The sequence below is a fragment of the Lontra canadensis genome, unplaced genomic scaffold (assembly GCF_010015895.1).
Source record: "Lontra canadensis isolate GAN:19392208 unplaced genomic scaffold, GSC_riverotter_1.0 scaffold8, whole genome shotgun sequence".
In the NCBI taxonomy this organism is placed as follows: domain Eukaryota; kingdom Metazoa; phylum Chordata; class Mammalia; order Carnivora; family Mustelidae; genus Lontra; species Lontra canadensis.
In genome coordinates this window covers 17621349-17642955 of record NW_022631002.1, presented here as the reverse complement: position 1 = coordinate 17642955, position 21607 = coordinate 17621349, and the positions used below count along the sequence as shown (strand labels likewise).

Below are 21607 nucleotides of genomic sequence, written 5' to 3'. Positions count from 1 at the left end.
GCAGGAGGCCCAGAAGTACACAATGTTTTATTGAAAAAAGTCAGGCTCCAGCTGGCCAGTTCCATTCGGCTTGGCTTGGTGGGGGTCCCTGCCCACAGTAGCCTGAGCCAGGTCTTCCTGTAGGTGGGTGGGGCCAGACCCCCCTCCCCTGTTGCCCTTCCTCTCCTCTCTGATGGTGACATCCAAACAATAAATATGCAATAAATAGTGTTCCTGGGCAGGCTGCCTTCAAATCCCATGTGAGCCCCCCCTCCCCCTGAGTCTTTTCCAGCCAGGACAGCCTTCCTGGGGTGCTGGATGGGGAAGTCCCCAGACCTCTCAGGGTCCTGCAGAACCTCGGATCCAATGGCATTACCAGCCCATGCCTGGGCTTCCATGGAGACCTAGCAGAGCTGGGTCCAGGACAGGGCCAGGCAAAGCAGGGCTGCTGGGTAGGTGCTAGGAGGAGGCTGTTACCCTGGACACCTTCACTCCAAGCCATAAGTGTCTAGCCGGCTCAGGAGTAGATGGTGATCACTTCACGGCCGCCGCCACGCACCAGCAGCACACGCTCGAGGCCCTCGGTCAGCACCTCCAGGAACTCCATGTCTGTAGGGCATCAGGTCAAGGAGGCGGCACCGGCACCAAGAGGCACCCAGGGAAGTTTGGCCTATTAATCAGAGCTGGGGTAACCTTGCACTCCCCGCGGGCATCTAAGGAGAAGAGCTCCTGGCCTGACCTCATGTGTTGTTCATCTCCCTACTGCTTCCCTCTCCACAAGAGGATACAGTTCTCATCACCTTCGCTGTTCTTGGGTGGGCCGGGCATATTCAGTAGAACCAGGCGGGCATCGTGGGAGCGCGTGACAATGACTTCGTTGAGCTTCACGGCAGTGTGCATGCGACGCACGTTGGACTGGTCCCTACAGGAGATGCAGCTGATCACAGGCCCCACCCCCGGTCCACCAAAAACCTTGTCCGACCCAAGCACACCTCCACTCGCAGACTCCTCTATGGCGGGGTCCGTTTTTGCTACACTCACGGCTTAATATGCACCAGCTCCCGGAAATTGTCAGGGGCGTGGCTAGGGTCCCAGGACTCAGCTGCCATGTACTTGTCCCGCGTCCATGTCATCTGGATTTTGTCAGCGCCCGTGCCAGACTCATCCTCCTCGTCCGAGTACAGGCTTTCCAGCCGCAGGGCTGAGTGTCGGTCCTTGACCAGCTGGGCCTGAGAAAAGTCAGAGGTGGCCTTGGTGCCACAGGAAAAGGGCGGCCTGGCCGGCCCACTGGGCCTCCGGGAAATGGGTACTGACTCAGGTGAGGGTAGGTGGGGTGAGTCAATCCAATTCCCCAAACCGATGGTGTCTCTGAAGCCTGACCTGCCACCCGCCCCTGCCCCAAACAAGAGAGCCACCAACTTCTCGCTCCCGCTCCGTCTTCGTCAGCCGCATCTGCCGCAGCATCTGGGAGCGCTGTTCCATCATCAGCGTCCGCTCGTAGGTGTATGCGGAGATATCGCTGTTGTGCTGGAGAGAGAGAATGGGCCACGAGGAATGGGCTGCATGCGGCGGGGCAGCCACGGGGGCCACAGGGGCAGGTGACTCACCATCTCTACCACCTCCACCTCTGCCTCAAGGCGCAGATGGTACAGGAAGATGGCCAGATCCTTCTTCATCTGGATGCTGTTGTCGTCCATCTGGGCCACGGTGAAGATGCGCATTCGGCACTTCCTCCACACCTGGGCCCCGGGAGCAGGTAGGCGCTTTAGCCACAAGCCACCTCACCAGGGGCCCGGCCCTGCCCGCCTGCGTCCGCCCAGCTGGCCCACCTTGTGCTGGCGTAGCAGAAAAGGCAAGAGCATGAGCATGCCCCCGTCGTGCACAATCCACCAAATGTCAATGTGGCCCTCCAGGTAGCGCTCATGGTTGCTGGGGTAGAAGGCGATGTTCTTGGGGACAAGTAGGGCCAGATGGGCCGCCGTGGTGCAACGCACGGTGTCTGGGGAAGAAGGCCACTGCTGAAGGCCAGCCTGTGGCCCTCAGGCCTCCACCCTTACTTGATCCCCAGCTCCTCTCCCACATGGCCCAACCCAGGACCTGCCCTGTCACGCACCGATAAAGGTCTTCCAGGCACGCGGGTCCTCGCTCTGTCGCCAGCCGTAGGGCCAGCCTAGCACCACGGAGTTGTGCCTCATACCACCCAGGCCGCAAGACTGGATGAGGTGGGCCAGCCCCTCTCGCACCTTGCTGGCTACGACCACCTGGCAGAAGCCCTTCACCTTCTCAATCTCCATCATGTTCTTGATTGTCTGTAGGGAAGACACCAGGGTCAGAAGACAAGGCTGTCAGCGTTCCCTCTGCTGGGCTCCCTCTCCACAGAATGACCCGGGGGTGAGGGTCAGGGAGGAGAAGGGGGTAAGTCATCCACCCAGAGGCCATGTTTTCATGGGCCATGTTTTCATTCGCGGGACAGCGATTCCCCCTTGCCTCAGCTCTCGGGGCAGCAGTGCTGGACACCTGGCTGGCCAGGATTAGTCCCCTTCTCCTACGAGTTAGCAGGAGCCCAGACACCTCCAATCTGGTGCAGCACCCCGCCCCCTACAGCAGGCACCTGCTCGGCTGCCTGAGCCTCGCCATAGCTCTCCAAGAAGCTGCCCTGGATGACAGAACCAACGATGGTCAGGCCCTTGCCGGCCTTCAGCTGGGAGGCGAAAGTGAGGAGCCGCGGGTACTTCACGTGAAGGTCCTCATCCAGCTTCAGCAGCACCAGCAGCTGAGGCCTGTAGGGCCCAAGTGGACAGCCTGAGACCTGGGCCACAGGTTTCCAGGGAGCCCCTCTTCCTCCTTTCTCAGCTCACAGGCCCCCACAGGTTTGAAAAGCAAGAATCCAGGGGCACCTGACAACCTTGGAACAGGGAACATGGACTCGGGAGGGAGAGCCAGCACCTCTTGACCTCCCACCCTCCCAACAGCCCCTGAGGACCTAGAGTGGCTCTTGCCAGCCTGGGTGTGAACTCACCGCCAGTTCTTGGTGTGGGGAGGCCCCTCCTCTAGCCGCAACAGTGCATAGCGGGCAGCACTCAGGGAGAGGCCTCGGATCCCGTCACCCCACTCCTTTTCAGCCCTGTGGAGGCCACCATGAGCTGGTGAGTCCCTGGGCCCACCCGCGGGATTCCGTCCATGTGTATGTGAGATGGCGGGACGCCAGTCCGAGTCACAGAACCCCAGCCCCACACCTATGGTGGCTAATAATAGATGGCTCAGCTCCCCCAAACCCGGCAGACAGACCACCCCACCTGCCCCCGACCAGGTGGCAGCCCCGCACTCACCCTTGGTATTCGATGTACTTGTAGATCATGCCCGCAATGAGCATGGCCACCAGGGCATAGTACCAGGAGGAGACAAACATAAGGGCCAGGCAGAGGCTCATGCCCAGGAAGGACAGCGCCCTGGGCCAGAGTGGGGAAGGACCAGAATCAGGGAGATCAGTAGGGTCCCCAGCCAACCCTCCAACACCCCAATCTCTTACCAGAGCAATGCTACCCAGGAAACTCAAACCCCATCCCGGATGGGGCTCCCCTCTTCCCCCACAATTCTTGTGTCAGAGAACTCGGCTGATGGGTCCGACTGGTGCTTACCAGTGATAGTACTTGAACCGGGGCCGCCAGTTGGGTGTCCTTAAGAGCGTCTGCACAGCACAGGCCAGGTTCACAAACAGGTAACACATCAGAAAGAACCTGCAGCACAGGGAATGGTTGGTGCAGAGCAGCCTCCTTGGCAGCCAGCGGCCTGACGTACCTGCCTTTCCTCAGGCTGGGCCTGGACGAGGAACCAGGAGTGTGTGGTGGCCCTGCCCTGTGTGGTCAGGTCTCCTCAGCTGCAGGGCCTGAGGCGGGCCCACTGTCGAAGTGTCCACAGAGCCAGCTCTCAGAGGACCAGCAAGTGTCTATAGGCAGATGAGGTGGGAAGGGGGCTCCAGGGAGGGGAACAGTGGAAAAGGATGGCGCTAAGGAGCGCTCGCTCAGTGTCAGGAGATGGATAGACAATACTCAGGTACTCAGGCTGCTGGCCAGGTGACCAGTTGGATGAAGGGCTATTGTGAATGTGGAGAGGAGAACCTCCAAGGAATATGAAAGGGCCATTTTGCATACAATGAATTAGGGACATGTGGGGACTCTGGTGGGTATGGGAGGCTGGGATGTGGGAGCCTGCTGCGTGAGCCCTCCAGCTGAAGAGCACAGGGCTGAGGGAAGGGGGCACCCACTTCCACCTTCAGCTGGCAGAAAAAGGAAGAGCAAACAAGAAGCCAGGACAACTTACTAGAAAAGGCATGCCAGGGGCAGAAACCCCTAGAACGGAGAAGTGGCCAGTCCCTTTGGGGCTGCAGGGAAGAACCACCTGATAAAGGCTGATACACCCTTTGGCCTGGGCAGTGGGGGGTCACCACCTGATGAAGATGGCAAGAACGGTTGTAGGTGCACACGCAGGCACACGCGGAGCTGGGCAGCAGAGGGTGGAGGTGAGCCGGGCAGAGTGAGAGAGAGCGATTCTGGCAGGCCTGGCTTTGGCTAGGGGGCAGTTTCAGGGGGAAAGGAGGACCTGTCAGGCCAAAGGCTGAGTGGGGCAGTGAGGTACCCCTTTTGTCTGTAATAACCAAACAAGCTCGGGCGGTGGAACGAGATGTCTGAGGAGAAGCAGAGTAGCCACTGGCAGAGGGGAACATGGTGACCACAGGAGCTCTGGCTCAGGGACCCCCGGAAAATGGCACATGCTGACCAACTCCTACATGGCACTGGGGGCCTCAAATGCCCAGCTGGCTCCAGAACTTTAAAAGCAAACAACTTTGAAAACAGATGGGTGGGGCAGTGGTGACTTCATCAAGGCACTCGGCACTCAGTGTATGCCCCATTGGGTGCGGAGGGCTCTGGCTGCCTGCTCTGGGAGTCTCCCACAGAGGAGTGTGGGACCTGCTGGTCTCTGTAAGATCCCGTGTAAGTGGTGGGCTCACTCTGGAACCGTCTCCATGCAGAGGCAGGCTGAGCTCTGCCATGCACACTTCTCCCCACACAGCCTGACCCCGCTCCCAGCTGGACCCTCAACACCGGACAGGGTTACACAGGAAGGTGCTGGGGGCCCCTAGATGATGGGTGCTGAGGGTACACACACCTTTCCCAAGACCATTCCCCTGCCCTCCCCTGGCCCCCAGCTCACATGGATAGAATGGGGGCCACCATGTCAAGCGAGGCGATGAGGATGCCCAGCTCAGCAATGAGTGCTGTCAGGAGGAGTGCCCACGTTGGTTCACCATTTGCCTTTCCATGGCCAAATACCTGCAGGCACCAGGGTCAGTGGGGTCAGCAAGGGAAGAAGCTGGTTCCTCACCCCCCATGCCACACCCTGGGCCACAAGCCACAGCCCGGCCTCCATCATTCCTAAGGCCCTCTTCTGGGGGCCCTCTTCTGGGGGTCTCTTCACACCCACACCTGCCCTGACAGGTACCACAAGCTTCTCCGCCCTCCCATCTCTCCAGGACTCTCTGCTGTAGATGAGCCATAGAAAGGCCATGAGGATTCTGGGCTCAAGTAGCTCTGCCAGCAGCAGGGCAGGGCCGGGCCAGGGCAGCTCTCAGCAACTTCTCACAGATGGCCACACAGCCCCAGGGCCACGAGAGGCCCCAGCATGACGCAGGGCATCCATACCCCTACCTCTCTCCCACGCCAGTGTGAGTGGCCAGGGGCACCCAGGATGTGGGGGGTGGTACAGATGGGCTCACCCTGAGGAAGGGAATGATGTTGTCCTTGGCGATGGCCTGCAATAGGCGCGGTGCCCCTGTGAGGCTTTGCAGGCCGGCACCACACGTTGAGAAGAAGGAGCCAATGACGATGACCCAGGGCGAAGGCCAGGCCAGTGTGCCCACCACCAGGTTCCTGCTGACGCCATCGCCGTACCTACAGGGGCCAGGCTCAGGCCATGCTCCATGCAAGGAGCCCCCAAACCCTGCCGGGGGTGCTGCCCAGAGTGAAAGATGTCAGCAGTCAGGAAGGATGGCTACGGTGGGCAGAGTTCCGGCCCCTCAGCAGAGAAGACTAGTTCCTTAGGCCCTAATCCTTTCCCTCAGCCCAGCCCTGGTCCTGAAACCACCATCCTCTCAGAAGAAAAAGTCCTGGTGGGGCCGGACTCACCTGGTGGCACAGACCACCACTGGCAACCAGCAGCCTGAGGACATGTGTGGGACCACGTGTACGAGGGGAGCTGGTGTCAGGGCAGGCAAAAGCTGAGCCCCCTGCCACAGGGAGGGGCCCGGCTCACTCACTTGTCCCGGAGTACCACACCCTCGATGCAGGCGCCAAAGAGAACCACACTGCTGAAGTCTGCAGCCGTGTCAAGGAAAGCGAGGCCTCTGCTGGCTCTGCCGCCCCCACTCGGTCCCCACACAGAACCCACACTCCCATCATCCCAGCCTGAGGCAGCAGGCAGCTGGGACAACCCCAGCTGAGGGTCTCGTGTCGCTACATACCCCTCGCACGCGCACATGTGAAGAATGAGGTGTGTATCTGTCCACGGGTGTGTGGTGTGTGTGTGCCTGCCAGCTGGTGACTTATGTGCAGATGAGGGCCTCCTGCCCTTCTCCCCACCCACCCGTGGCCTGGGAAAGGATACACACAAGGGAGGTTGTAACAATGGCTAGAATGGTCCCCACAGGGATGGACTTCTGGGCATCACGGAGGTCCCCGGAACGGTTTGAGCCAGCCATAATGCCTCCAAAAACAACAGGACACCCTCAGGGGCTCCCCAGGAGTGAGGGCAGGGCCGGGTGGACGGGCTAGAGGTACTCACCTGTTACGGAGGGAAAGAAGATGCCAACCAGCACGGTGAAGGATGTGGCGATGTCAGCCACCACGTACAGGGGCAGGCTCTCCTTGAAGCCGAGGGCATCTGTGGAAGGCAGCCCATGCTTCTCCACAACCTCGCCCTTCTCCAGGTAGGCGCTCCATAAGTTTTCTGTGGGGGCAGCGGCATCAGGACTGTGGCCCTGCTTACTTCCCAGGGGCAGTTTGGGGCAGCCCAGCCAGAAGCTGCAGATGTAAGGGTTTTGGGATGTTGCGGGGCGGGGGGGGGCAGCATTCGCCACAGGGAAGGAGCTGTCTTGACAGAAGTCTGACAGGCAAAGGTGGCTGAACCACCATTGACCAGAGCCTCGCCACTGCCTGCCTCCTACACAGAGGCCCTTTATAGCTCTGTGAGAATCCCAGGCAGCATCAGAGGCGGATGGCTGGGGAGAGAGGGGCTGCCAGAACTTTCTGGGGGCTGCTGCATGCCTGGGATACTGGCCAAACAGGCTCTTTTCACCCAAAACCTAGATGCCAGGAACAAGGCTGAGAGGACACTGCTGGGCCGGGAAGGCAGCCAGACATGCCCCCCATTCCTGAGCTGGCCACACAAGGACAGCTCTGTGCTCCAGTCCCCTTCTGCACTCGCTCCCTGCCTCCTGCTCAGCCCGTGTGTCCGAAGCAGGAGGATGGGAGGGACGACGCACCCTGGAGCACACCGGCAGCTGCACCGGGGATGCCAGGGATCTCGGTCACATTGTTGACCAGGAAGTAAGGGTCACAGGAGTCAGTGGTAAGGTTGGGGCTGTGGCAGAAGAGGTTCCATAGCTGACTGGCCACTGTCTCATTGTTCATTGTGGTTGTCTTGGCACACACGTCAAACTGGTCCCGGGACAGGGTCCTGTTGCCCAGCATGCATACTCTGTGGGGAAGGGTAGGAGAGGCAGAAGCATCCGCACCTGCTCAGCCGGAGGCCCAGTGTGTTCCCATCCTCCAGTGTCTGGGACTTAAAGGCCATGTCCTTGGGAGGGATGTCAGGGCGATGCGTGGAGGTATTCCCAGGTTACTTACGGAAACACAGGAGGGTCAAAAATTGACTTGATGCCCCCGGCATAGATGGACAGGATGGAGATGATCACACAGGCCAGGAAGAGTGAAGCAAATTTGTTCACATACTTGACACCAACAAACACTACCAGGGTCATGAAGGTCAGAAAAATGGTCCCATACACCCGCATATTGTTCAAGGTAGCACTTGATGTATCGTGGGTGCCTGTTGGGTAAAAAATGGCAGCCGGCGGGGCAATGTACGTCTGAAACAAGACGGATAAAGAAAGTTCGATCTTCCTTTTTGGAAAGTGAATTCTGTCACTTTGGTTTTCTTTTTAAAAGAATATTTAGACAAAGTCATAAAAAAACATATATTTTATCATCCCATTACATGAAATATCCAGAATGGGTAAATATGATTAAAGACAGAAAGCAAATTAATGGTTGCTTAGGGCTGGGGGGAATGGGGAACAAGACTACTAACAAGAATGGGATTTCTTCTTGGGGGGATGAAAATGTTCTAAAATTGGCTGTGGTTGACGGTTGCACAACTCTGTGAATATACTAAAAACCATTAACTTGTATACTTAAAATGGGTAGAGAACTGCATGGTATGTGAATGATATCTTAATAAAGCTGTTGTTTTTTTAAGATTTATTCAGACACAGGAGTCAACCTGAATAGCTAAAGAGCCAACAAATAAAATTATGATAGTACTGGATTACGAGCCAAAGAATAAATATCCAGGAGTCTGTAGTGATACAAATACACGGTTAAATAAATAAATAAACGGGGAAGAGAACACATTCCGCTTACAGAAGAAATCCAAATAATAAATGCAGGAATGTGGGAAACGGAAAACAAAAAACAACCCCTCTCCCCAACCCCAGAAGATGCAGGAGCAGAGCCCTATTATAGGCAAAGGACCTGGAGGTGGGGATAGCGAGGCAGTTCCTCTTATACTGTCTGGATCCCCAGGGACGTGTACTTGTTACTCTGTGCTTCCCACGACCCCTCCATCTCTGCTCCACCAGCTGGGGCAGTTCAGTTGGGGAGGTGGCTGAGTCAGAGCGCACCTGGGACTCATGGAGGGGGCACAGGTCTGGTGGCTGTTCACCCTTTTAGGGACAAGGATAACATGGATCTGAAGGGCCTTGGCACAGAGCCCTGGGGAGAGACAGGCACAGAGCCTACACAAGCCCAGGAGGTAGGCCCTGCATGATCACCGAGATCACAGAGTTAAATGCAACAGTTTATAGACCACCTGCTATGGCTGAAATGGTGCCCAGGTAGATGGAACACTCAGGGTCAAGGTGAAGGCAGCTAGGCCCCTCCCCTGCCTGGCCCAAACTGGCAAGAGCTTGAAGGGGAGACTGGGTGAGCAAGGATCTTTCTCCCTTGAGAAGGCCCTCCACATAGTAAGCCCCAGCCCCTGGCCATAGGTGATGGGAGCATGAGCAACCTGGCCTAGGGAAAAGGGACTAGTTGGACAAGAGCAGAATTGGCCAGGGCTTAGCCTAACTCACCAGCAAGATCTCAATGGCACCTAGGATGTACATGGCTGCTGCAAATGTTGTTCCCAGGTAGAAGCACAGGCCCACAGCGCCTCCAAATTCTGGCCCCAGCGAGCGGGAAATCATGAAATAGGAGCCCCCAGCTATAAAAGAGAGAGACAAGTCTGGTTCTTCTTCAAGGGGTTCCCCCCCAGGACAACCCCTCACAACCACCCAGGGTGACAGGGAATGTTTTTCCCATTTACAGATAAGCAGAGGGTCAGGAGGCTTGCCCAAGGCTGTACAGTTCGTAAGTGGCTGGGCTGGGGCTGAACCCCTTCCCACGGGACTCCAACACCCAGCATGGGCCAGTGAAATGACTGCTTTGCTACAGCAGCTCTGATCCTCAGCATGCATCCATGTGGCCCCCTGTCCCCCAACCCTCTGCACTTAGGCCAGTCTTCACAGCCTCCTCTAGCCAGGGCTGTCCTATCTCAGCATGCCTCACCCCTCACAAGGGCTGTGTCTGTTAGTCAGACCCCTCCAGACCAAGGCAAGGGCTTGGTCCAGTTTTTTTGTCCCTTGGTGTGGGCAAGGGATACCTTGACTCCTTGGTGTGGGCCACCCCGTGGGTCCCATCACCTTGTCAGCCCGAGTACCCTTTTTTTAAAAAGGTTCCGGCACAGGGCTGGCCACCAGGCTAACCCTCCTGCCCTGAGACTGTGCTTCTGTCAGAGCCTAATACCCCTGGCAACACTGACAGAGTCAAAACTGGGCCCCTGGGGCTAGTGAGGGTGCAGGGGACAAGAGTGACCCCATGTTTCTTGTTCAATCGGCTCCTAATAAAATGCCTCTGGTGAAAAACCTGGGAATAGGGCTCCAAAAGACTTTTAAAAAGTAAATCCTTTCCAGGGCTCTAATCCTACCTCTAAGATCCTCTCCTAAGGGAGCTATCAAGGGCCTGAACAGAGATCTGTATGCAACGATGCTCATGACAACGTTTACAATGGTGAAGAACCAGAACCCGAGAGCAGAATAATCACATAAATTAGGCAATATCTTATTGATCCTGTTTAAATAACCAAATAAACTGTTTCTAACTCGGGATGATGGGATTATGGGTACTTTCAATTTTCCTTTCTGTATTTTTCTTCACTTCCAAACCTTCTTATGGTAATCATCATATATTGCCGTCCCCCCCACCTTACTTTTGTACGAATACTAATAAAGCTGTTATTTAAAAACAAAAATCCACACAGGGGGTGCGGGGGGGAGAAAAAAAAGTCCAGAGACAGAACCCAACTTGAATAGCTAAACAGCCAAAGTGGAACAGTTTGAATAAGAGAAATAGTGATAGCACTGGCTTATGATCCAAAGAATAAAATAAATATCCAGAAATCTACATCAGTATAAAAAATGGTTGAATAAATAAATAGGGTCTCTGAGAGCGAAGTCCAATTTCACCATCTGTCGTGAAAATGAAAACCCTCTACCTTGTCTATCTTATAATCCATAGTGTCTAGACTCCTTGGTGTGGGCCACCCCGTGGGTCCCATCACCTTGTCAGCCTGAGTACCCTTTTTTTAAAAACTACTTTTAGACTAAACAAACAGAACATAAAACATAACAGCAATCTTAAATTCCCTCAAGCAAGGGTGCTCCCAGAGATTAAGATCTCACCAGACAACGGCCTGGGGGGAAGGAGGGCATGGGCACGGGCTTCTGGACCCCTTCCTCCTACCAGGCCTGGGGTGGTGCGTACCCACCTGGAACCACACCATTGGTGGCGATGGCACTCATGGAGATGGCCGTCAGCAGGGTCTGTGGGAAGGAGGCCTAGGTGAGCAGCTCGGCAGGGTGGGCTCCGTGGGGTGCCTGCGGCCCCCACCCCCATGAGGATACTCACACAGCAGCAGCAGATGAGCACTATGAGGAGGGCCTGCAACACACCGGCTGTGCCCACCATCCAGGTCAGCCGCAAGAACAGGATAACCCCGAAGATATTTTGCAGACAGGGCAGGTATACCCCCATAAGGGTGCCCATGCTGGGTGCCTGTGGAGCAGGAGGGGACGAGGGGAACACAGAACATCAAAGGGGCCCAGAGGCAGCATGGAAGGCTAGCGCCCGGTCACTCAGAAGACTCCTTATCCCCGGGGTGTTCTTTCAGAGGGGTAGGTTGGAATTCCGAGTGCAGTCCTGGGAAGCATGGGGGGACACCTAGGATATTTATGCTGACTTCTACATATGAAGACAGTTTGGGACTGGAAAAGTAAAAAGCCTGATTTTTTTTCGAAACCCCACATGTGAGCTTTTGAGCCTCACTTCCCTCTCAAGGTGTGGCCCCCTTCCCTTCCTCTCTTCTGTTAAACTTCTAGAAAGAAAGATCTGTCTTGGACGCCCAACTTCTCACCCGGCAGACCCCGTGTCATCCATGTTAGAGTCCAAGAAGTTGTCCCTGGGACTTCCTCTCTCCAACCCCCAACTCCAGTCCTGGTGGATACCAAGTCCTGCCTCGTCTATCTCTCAAGCTGCCCTGAGATCAGGCTACCTTCCCTTAGCCTAGTCCCCTGAACCTGGGGTACCACACCTGTGGCACCACATCTGTGGCACCTGGGTGGCACTCCCCTGTGCCTGTCAACCTTTCCACATTCCAGCCCACTCGGCTGCCAGAGCAGGTCTCTGAAAACCAAGCCCAAACTCATAGTCCATGCTGAAAACTCTCTACATTGTCTATCCTGTAATCCAGTGTGGGCCAGACCCCCTGGTTTGGGCCACAACATGAGCCCCATCACCTTCTCTGACAGCTTCAGCCCCTGATGACACTGGTCCCGCACAGCCTCTGAACCAGGACATGTGCTGGGCTCTGCCTGGAAGGGTCAGTCCTGTCTCACTGCCTGGCTAACTCCTCTTCAGTTGAACCTTCAGGTGCTTAATGGTTGCCTCTTCCAGGAAGTTCTCCTGGGTTGCCTTAGGTTGAGTTGCATCCCCTCAACACATCTGATATACATGGTAACTGTTCACTCAACTGTCTCATGGCTATACTGGGTTATAGTCGGTTTGCTCATGTTTCTATCACCAGTAGACCCTGCAGGTACCCAAAAGGTGACCCTGAGCCCAGTGAGTAGTGCCTTGAAAGGCCCCTGGGATAACCTGTTGGGAAAATCCTGCAGAAACAATAGAAACTCAAGCTGAAGGACAGGTGAGGAAGGTCCAGTGGGCAAATCCAGACAGAATTTCTCAACTCTCTAAGGGCAGAGTAGGGGTCATCCAGGAGGCCAGGGCAGAGGCTGAAACAAGAAGCAAGGCTAGCACCTTCCTGAAAGGTTCCTTTTGAGTGGAGCCTAGGGTAGTAGGGCCCTAAGAGCTTCCACAAGAGCCCCAGCAAAGCCTGCTGCCCTGGAGCTGAGGTGTCAGAGTGGCCTGTGGCCACAGGAACTCTACTGAAGGGTCCAGGTCTGGGGCAAGATCTATGTGTAGCCTAAAAGGACCTCAGAAGGGCCTGGAAAGGCCAGAGTATGAACAAATGGTCCCTCAAACTGTAGGTGACAAACACATCTCATCTGGGCTCTGAACCCTTCATAGAGGGCCTGGACCACTCACTGGATGGTGGCAGCTCCCAGCCCCACCTCCATTCTAAGCTGAGTCACTCTGGGGAAAGGGCAGTGTGGGAAAGGGCAGGGCTGGAAATGCTTTCTGCATCCCCAAATAACCTCTGGCAGCCTCCGAAGGTCATCTGGCCAGAGGCAGAGCAGCTGCCACAGAGAGGCTGTCTTGGGTCTGGTTGGAGGCCCACCCTTCCTGCTTTAAGCCTCCTTTCCTGAGGGCCCTGCTCAGACCCTTCCTGGGTAAGGATCACAGCTCAGTGGTTACAACTCCCTAGATTCCTGCTGACCCACTGCAGACTGGACCAGCCTTCTCCTTCCTCCATGGAAAAGCCACTGAAACTGAGACACTCTGCCATCCTCTCACATCCCAACCCTAGAGCCAAGTGAGCTGGACAGGTAAGCTGAGGCTGGATCCCAGCATCCTGACAAGGCTCCTCATAGGCTAAGGGACCCTGACCCTTCACCAACACAGACTTCTGTCTGACACTCTTGTTGAGATGTGTGCTCGTCTTTCTCAGGGACCTTTTTACTTCCAACCATCAGTTTCCTGGATTCAGCCAGAAGGAACAGGGAGGAAGCTCTTACCAAGGATCCTGCCACCCACTGCAAGCAACACTCTCAGAGGCTGACACACCCCTGCAGGACTGAATAGGGAGAGCTACAGACACTCGGGCTTCTCTGCCACGGGTGGTCCGGAAAGTGCCAGCAAAATCTAAATCACAACCAGCAGGATAGAGAGGGGGGTCAGGTCTGCGTGACCTCAAGACCTTAGCTGCCCTCTCTGAAGTGGGGGCTGGTTTGCCTCCTGGAGGAGCAAGGTGAGGGGTGCACAACAGTCCAGTGTACCCTCTCCTTGGGCCACCCCAGCAAGGCCCAAATTTCACAAGCAGGTCTGAGGCTGGGTCCCCAGTTTATCATAACCAGGAACAACTTCTATCAGTGCTGACCTCCAGCAAGAATACTACAGTTAGTGACAAACATAAGCTTTATTTATTTATTTATTTTAAAAAGATTTTATTTATTTGAGAAATAGGAGGCAGAGCACGTGTGCATTCCTGTGCATGAGAGTAAGGGTTGGAGCAGAGGGAGAAAAGGACTCCATGCGGAGCCCGGAGCATGACACAGGGCTCAATCCCAAAGGCCAGAGATCATGACCTGAGCTGAAATCAAGAGTCAGACACTGAACCAGCTGAGCCACCCAGGCAGCCCTCAAGCTTCTTTTAAATCACAGCTGTTTCCTAAACCTCAGGGAGTCGGCAGGTGGAGAGGGAGGGGTCCTTGCCTCCTAACTGAAAATATGGAATAAAAACCCAACCTTCACTTAAACTGAGCCCCATCCTACAGGGCAGCTGAGCAAGGATGTGTAAACTCATCTGGAGCGGAGAGGACGGCTGGAGGGCCAGAGGCCTGGATAGTGACCAGGGACGGGGGCAGGAGAGGTAGAGGGAAGCTCCAAGAGGCAGTGTTATGTTCCAAACATGCCCCTAGCTTTGGCACTTGAGGAACAAAGGGGCTGTTGGAGAGGTCTGCCAATGGAAGCAACACAGTGAGGGGCAAGTTTTGGTCACTTGATTACATCACCCCAGTGGACAATCAGGTTCCTGATTCCCACCCTTATCCATCCTGACGGAATGCCAGGGCTCTGGCCCTCTATAGTCATCTCACAGTAAACCCACAAATCCGTCTTCTAGTGTACGCATTCATCTTGTCTAGCTGAGTGACCTCAGGCGAGTAACTTCATGCCTCTGACACTTAGTTTCCTTGTCCGTAAAATGAGGATGAAAGTAGCACCTGTTTTACACCTTTGTTGTGAAGATGGCAGGCAAGCACCCAGGCCCACTGCTTAGCATGACGCCTGGCGCACAGAGAAGGCAGAGAAAAGGCAGCCATTACTCTCACTATTATTCCTGGGGGTCTTCTTGGCCCTCTGCCCCCATCAGAGGCTCCTCCTCAGGCCACCACTTAAAGCTTTCTTGAGCCCAAGACCCTCAGTGCCCTTCATCCATGCTCACTGTACCTGCTACCCACATCCCCTGGGATGCTCACAGTTGCCAATTCCATGGTGTTGAGTCTGTCCTCCTAGGACTGGCCCCCCCTACTGCCCCAACCAGCTCACCTTGGCAGCTCTCCGGGGGGCGCCCTCCCCACTCTCAGCTTCCTCATGCTCCTTGGCACCCTGTGTGAGGTTGGTGTAGCTGACGAGCTTGCCCAGAAGAGATGATACCTTTGGGCGGATGTCCAGCTCCTCCTGTAAACAGAGACACAGGGCAATCTGGCAATGGGCCCTGAAGGTGCCAGGCTACTTGTGTGTAGCCAGCAGCCTGGCTTCTGGCCCCTTGCCAAGCCCTCAAGCAGGCCTGGGCCTGATCCCACTCTTTGCCTGGGGAAGCCCAAGCCAGCCTACTGGACTGGTGTGGGCACCACACCCTAGCACGCGCCACTCAAAGGCCCAGCCCAGTGACTGCTTCTCTCTGCCTTATCTTGGCTACAATCACTACCAGCCCATTTGTGGAAACTACCTGCCTCGGGTAAGGGCAGGGCAGGGCATAGCTGGCAGAAAGGCGAATGACACACTTCATCCTGAATGTTCTGCCTGGCTACTTCCCAGCCACGAGTGGCCCTCTGGTACTCACATCTGCCCACAACTCTCCCACAAAAAAAAGCCATCTCAGTGAACCAAGGAAGTCAAAAGAGGATGTCTGGAACAAGTTAAGTCTCTCTTATTTGCCCAGACCCTGAGCCTCTCAGATGGTCTTCTCAGGTCCCAGGCTTTGTAACATACCTCAATCCCTAAGGTAGGATCCTGACCTCCTAGCCCATCTTCAGGTGGAGCCAGATCAAAGCCTTTGCTGCAGAAACTTGCCATTTTTCCAGGTCAGGAGGCCTCCAGGGCTCAGGCTCCCCAATCCCCGCTTGAGTCTAGGCCTTCCCTATTCCTGCACCCTTCTCAGCACCATGCCTCTATCTGCCTCTTGCCCATTTAGTCTCTCCCTGTCTGTCATCTCCCTTCCAGCTCTACACACAAGGAGAAACAGGTTTGAAGTGAGAAGTGAAGATGCAGGTCTTTTGGGGCATATGGAGGCTGACAAGGAGCCCATGAGATTCCAAGGGGCAGCTGAATGTATGGGTCAGCATTTAGAGGCCTAAACCATGCCTTAAATCCAGATCCAACTTCTGAGCTTGAGTCTGAAGAGGATAAAGTTCAAGTTCAGAGGCATAATATTGGGAATGTTTGCAGAGAGGTGTCCACTAAGCCTGCAGATGTGGAGACGGAAAGGAGATCCAGTAAGAAGGACCAGTACTCTATAAACATGAAGACAGAGTTAGAAGAGCCAACCAGGGAGAACAAGGAAGAGTTCACAGGAGAGGGAAAAATGAGAAGTCCTGTAAGTAAAGGGAAGAAAGGAAATCCCAAGATGAGAAATCCTGACAGGTGGTCACCTGGCCAAGGGGCTACATAGAAATTAAAAGTACATACCCCTGGAGGTGATAATGGTGTAGGGTTGTGAGTGGCCTCTGGGAAAACAGTTTCAGTTCAAAGGGCCAAGGGAAATAGGCAGACAACGGTAGACTTTAGGAGGAGCTGAGATATTAGGTGACACAACTGTCCAGACTGCCTGCTTAGCATAGGCTTGAGTCCTGAAGGGTCCCTGCCCCCCGCCACCTGCCTGCCACACCTGTGGCCCAGAATGGCTGCTCAGCTACCTCAAACAGTGCCAGGTTCCTGTCGTAGTAGTCACTTCCTCTGGAAGCCTCCAAGGGACAAAGAAAAGGGCTGCTCTCTCTGTGATTGCCATGTCCTATGGAGAGAGAGGGACAAAAATCTCAGTCAAGGTCTGCCTCCTGAGTCCCCAGCTTGCCTGCACCCCAGCCTACAAGCCAGCCCACAAAACATATCTCTGTGGAGCATTTTAGGGGCCAGTGTACCAGGCTGGGCCTGTTTCCCCATCATACTCTGCCTTGAAGAGCCATAATTAGCAGAGTGACCAACGACTAATAGCCAGCGCAACACTTCCTCCAAGGCAGCTATGCGAAGGGCCCAGACACACTAGTTCAACCACGTGTTAAGGCCAAGGGGCGGAGCCTGATAGGAGGGGCGTGGCCAAGTCCTGGCCAGCCCTCCGACCGTCCCAGACCCGTACCCCAAACCCCAACCCCGACTCCTATTTTCCAGGTCCATCTGGAATACCCAGCATGCTAGGCGCCGAGGGCTCAGCGTCCTCAGGGCCCGACTGGGCGCTGACGTCCAGGTATATGAAGCCACACAGGGTGCCTTCAGCGGCCATGGCCAGCAGGCCGCCTGCTCGCTATCCCACCATGCACTGGGCGGGGGGCGTCCTGGAGGGCAGCGCAGGGCATGCTGGGAGGAGGCAAAAGGACTGTCCAGACGGCTGAAGTGGTGCAAGGAGCCACGTAGGGTCGCCTAAGAAAACCCTAGGAGAAAGCCGGGCCAGGTGGGTGGTGGACTGAGCAGGGATTATAAACGGAAGCCTGTTGGTCTCCGTTCTAGGTCCCAGAAACTTGCCCCAGATTAGGAGCGGGCTGATACCAGCCTTCATCCAGCATCCTGGCTGGTGAGCATCTCCGCTTCAAAGCTCAAAGTAAACCTCGCGGAAAGGAAGCGGGAGGACCCTTTTTAAAATAAGCCCGCCTCAACCCGAAGCTCAGCTGCTTTTTCTGGTTGCTCAGCATTCGAATTCTCCCGTTTCCCAGACTTTATCCTTTTTCTGTCTCTGTGGGTTACATTCCCAGTTTTCCATCGAGTAGGCAGAGGACACCAAGTACGCTTTTTCTAGTCGTTAGGTGCCTTTGTCCCCCTCTAGACAGTGTGGCAGCTGTGGCGGTGGCTGGAGGCCTCATAGCAAACGGAAAGCTGTCATCTTGGGTCACAAAAGCCATGTTGGTTTTGGATGGCAATAACCGTGGCAGCAGGGTTGGCCTAGTATCCATTGATGTAGGTGGCAACAGAATTGTCATCACCGACCCGCTAGTGGTGTCCCAGCCATGCACTGGCCAGGCCTGGTTTTGTGAGTTATGTGCCAACCCTCCCTGGTTCAATAACCCCAATTCATTTCTCTTGTCTGCAGCTAAGAATGCTGAATGATGCTTCCTCCATCTGATACATTCTTTTGCCATCGGCATAAGATTTAACTTGCCTTCTCTGAGCCGACAACATTCAGTAGTAGGTGCCGCACTGTGGATTCTTTATTGCCCAGAGACTGACAGGTAAAGTGTGCTGATGAAAATTTTGGGGCAAAGTCAGCTTTTTGTTCCCATAGCATGTGAAAGGGATGTATCACCTCATGTAGGAACCTGAACTATCTAAGTGAGACAAGCAGCTCAGTCCCATGAGCTACACAATTGTATGTAGGTCGGGGCCAACAGCACGGTGGACAACGACAGCAAGCAAGAGTTCAAGCCAGCCCACTGGGTCATGTTAAAGCCTCATGGGGTCATTTAGCTCCTCAGACACTCTATGAAATTTGCTGTACCCTTGACACTTGTTCAGGATCAGGATAAGGAGCTACAAGAAAAATCAGAAAACCCAGTAACACTGCTCATTACATTAACAGCCCTTCAGTGAGAAGCCTCTGAAAAGTGAAAAGTGTGACCAAAAAAAGTGTCTCTCCTGAGTAAGTCAGATGCTTCATTTTGTCAGAAAATGGCAGCTGTAGACTGCATCTTATTTCCCTTCCTGCCTTGGCTGCCAGGAATCTCCAAGCTAAAGTTCCTCCTTAGATACAGTCACCATCTGTCTCATCTCAGAGTCCTTACCCTCTTCCTCTTCATGGTTATGATCTTTCTGACTGTGACAGTGCTTTGGGGAGACACTTCTGTTGCATTTATCTCTTCTGACCCTTTTGTGAAAGTAGGCTGGAAATAAATTATAAATTATGCTAAGCTCGTGCACTGCAGCCTATCCCACCATTGTTGCCTATCTCTCTGAAGAGACAGCACTGGTATCCAGAAAATGCAGAGTTGAGCACATAGCAGTCCCCTCTGCCAAATGCTTGTGAATAGTCCTCCCAAACCCACCTGGTCCTTGTCTCTCCAGCCATGACCCAGAGTGGCTGAGAGCCTATCCAAGGGTTGCCTTTAGTACTCATAGCAGCACTCCAATAGATATTATTTATTTCCTTTTACTAACAAGGAAAATAAGGCTCAGAGAGATTCAGAGACAAGGTCACCCGGTGAGAGGAGCCAAATTTGGGTCCCAAGATCCACCAGAATCAGGTGGGAGCTAAGCTGCAAGTTTCCTACTCCTACTCTTCTGGGCCCTAGTTCATCCCAGGATGCACCTCAGGTAGCCTTTAACCAGAGAAGAGTGGCTGGGGTTTGCAGTTAGCCCAGGGTGCATACACCCAAGGTTCTTGGCGCTCACATGGCTGGCAGCCTGGCTTGGATTCCAGACCCTCCCTCTGTGTGACCCAGGGCAACCTCCTTACCCTTTCTATCCTGCTTTAGTTTCCTCTTCTCTGAAGTAGAGATAGTAACACCCACTCTTGCAACGACCCAGATGCATCAGAAAAGGAACAATCTGGCGCCAGACACCCAGCAGTCATTCCTTGGATTTCCCCAAAGATTCGTTTAAGGACAGCTCCCAGGGAACTGTGGGAAGGTGGGGAGACCTAAGCAGTGCCTGAATGTCTGTACAGCCCTCAGCTATTCCAGAAATTCCAGGGCAGGTCTGGACATGCCGGCCAGGCCAAAGCTACTCAGATACCAACCTGAGACCCCTAATGAACCAGGGCATGGCGTAGTCCTGGGGACTTCCTGTGAGGTCCACATAACTGTGTGTTCTTGCCAACAGCTATGAACACACCAGCTACAAGTGGGAATCCAGGTGAGAGTCCTCATCCCTTGGGATCTGCTAGGGGTACCCCTCTAGAACCTTCCTACCCCCTGCCCACAAGCCATAGTGGGGTGGATGAGAGGCCCATTTACCCCCCTTGGAGCTTAAGGTCTTGAGAGAGTCAGGTACCAGGTTGGAGTGGCCCCATGAGATGGACCTGAGGCTGTTTTTGTGCTCCCTGTCCTTTTGCAGTCCCTACCAAGAAGGTTCATAATCACTCACCAGGGCGCAGAGTGTCCCCCATACTGCAGACACAGCCAAGTTCTGGCTGAAAAGGAGCAAAAGGAGAAGGAGGGGGGACTAGTGGGAGGAGCTGGCTCAGCTTGGAGGGACCTGGCAGGAATCAGCCAATGTGGCTCCAGGTCCCCCCAGTCACCCTGGGACTCCAGGGCGGGGCCAGAGGCTTGGCTCAGCTCTGCTTGCCCACTGGTCCAGGCTGATCTGGGGATGCAGCCCCGCCCAGCCTCTGTGGGAAAAGAGCCTCCCTGGGCTAGCAGGGAATCAGGGGACACTGGCTCTTGCTGACCACTGGAATAAGGCTAGGGGCAGGGGTGGAGGTAGAGTGTGTGCATGCACACAGCTGTAAACCTTCATAATGTCTAGGAGCCCACTCCACTGTCCTGTGCCATCTCCACACACAGCGGTCAGGTGTGATACGACGTCACACTTGCGCAAGAACATATATATGCTGCTATTTGCACAGACATGCTTTCTAAGAGAGTCCTAGCAAGGAGAGCCCCTCACCCCCAGGGATTCCTAGGGTGGGAGATGGAGAAAGGGGCTTGGGAGAGGCAGGAACCTGGAAGGAACAGAAGCAGGACCACCTTCAGGCCCAATTCTAACACCTAGGTTAAAGGTTAGGGCGCTGGAGTTTCTAAGCCTGGATTTGAATGCCCTGGGGCAGATTTAATAACTGCTCCACTCCTCAGTTCACTCCTTCCTAAGCGTGAGTAACAGGACCTATCCCCTGGGCAAAATTGGGAGGATTAAACGAGTTAATTCATGTGAAGTCGCGAGACAAGCCTGGTTCTGCGGAGTGCTTCACAGATGCCCAGGGGACCTCCAGCTCTGAGGTAAAATCAGCTGGAGTGCACTCACAGGCAGTTACCCCTAGACCCCCCAGGCAGGCACAACCTTCTTTCCTGGCTCCGGAGGAGAGAAAAGAGAGGGTAGTCTCAGGGGCTGAGTCGCTGAAGCGCAAATGGGCAGGCGAGGTGAGAGGAGGCTGGGAGAGGTTCACAGAAGATCTTGGGAGTGGGGTCCGGGTTGCGGCTGTGCTCCCAGTCGGGAAGGGCCAGAGATGGGTGCTCCGCGCTATTCTCGATCCGGGCGGCCCCGCCGGCCTGGCCTCCTTGGTTGGCCACGTCTGCAGCTCCCGCCCGCGGCCCGCAAGGGAGGAGCTGGGGTGGGGAGGGCGGCCCAGCCGCGGGCTCCGGGGGCCCCAGAAAAGTAGTGTCTGCGTGCGCGGAGCGAGAGAGGTGGCCGAGGGGCAGACTAAGAAAAGTTGGGCCCCCATCGACGTGTGCTCGCACGGTTCGGGGGTCTCTGCGAGCGCCAGCCACGCGTGGCCCGCTCCCCTGCCCCCCCACCAAAGCCCCCACCGGGAGCGCCCTCACCGTCCGAGTCCTCCCGCTCCGCGCGCTCCCCGTAGTCCACCCAACTGAGACCCTCGAGGTTGTCATAGTCGCCGCGCCTCGGCCCATCCACCGGCACCACGGTGAAATGAGGCATGGCGCGCGCTCGGCCCCGCCGCCCCGGCTGCCTGCCGGGCTGCCCCGCTGCCCCGGGCCGCCGCG

At 55.3% G+C, this 21607-nt stretch overlaps 1 protein-coding gene across 1 annotated transcript; it reads right to left on the bottom strand.

Annotated features, from left to right (window-relative positions):
- Positions 1 to 8: 8 nt before the first annotated feature.
- On the bottom strand, positions 9 to 21603 carry SLC12A4 (solute carrier family 12 member 4). Its single transcript, XM_032854142.1, has 24 exons — positions 21428 to 21603; positions 16664 to 16758; positions 15075 to 15206; positions 11259 to 11405; positions 11119 to 11173; positions 9386 to 9516; positions 7881 to 8122; positions 7517 to 7731; positions 6817 to 6981; positions 6640 to 6738; positions 6293 to 6350; positions 5753 to 5927; positions 5191 to 5309; positions 3618 to 3716; positions 3309 to 3428; positions 2999 to 3103; positions 2591 to 2759; positions 2093 to 2288; positions 1809 to 1978; positions 1587 to 1718; positions 1399 to 1506; positions 1021 to 1208; positions 768 to 901; positions 9 to 588 (listed from the first exon to the last, which is right to left on the bottom strand). Exons 1-24 carry the CDS (start codon positions 21540 to 21542, stop codon positions 497 to 499), a joined length of 3261 nt encoding a protein of 1086 aa, XP_032710033.1. The 5' UTR covers positions 21543 to 21603; the 3' UTR covers positions 9 to 496.
- Positions 21604 to 21607: the final 4 nt, after the last annotated feature.

What these genes read in the sequence shown, in the direction of transcription:
- SLC12A4 (XM_032854142.1), bottom strand. Translation starts at nt 21,542, where the DNA reads ATGCCTCATTTCACCGTGGTGCCGGTGGATGGGCCGAGGCGCGGCGAC. An exon ending in GTGGCCCCCATTCTATCCAT is followed by an intron (nt 3,717 to 5,190) that starts GTGAGCTGGGGG and finishes CCTGTGCTGCAG; the next exon opens with GTTCTTTCTGATGTGTTACC. An exon ending in CGGTTCAAGTACTATCACTG is followed by an intron (nt 3,429 to 3,617) that starts GTAAGCACCAGT and finishes ACTCTGGCCCAG; the next exon opens with GGCGCTGTCCTTCCTGGGCA.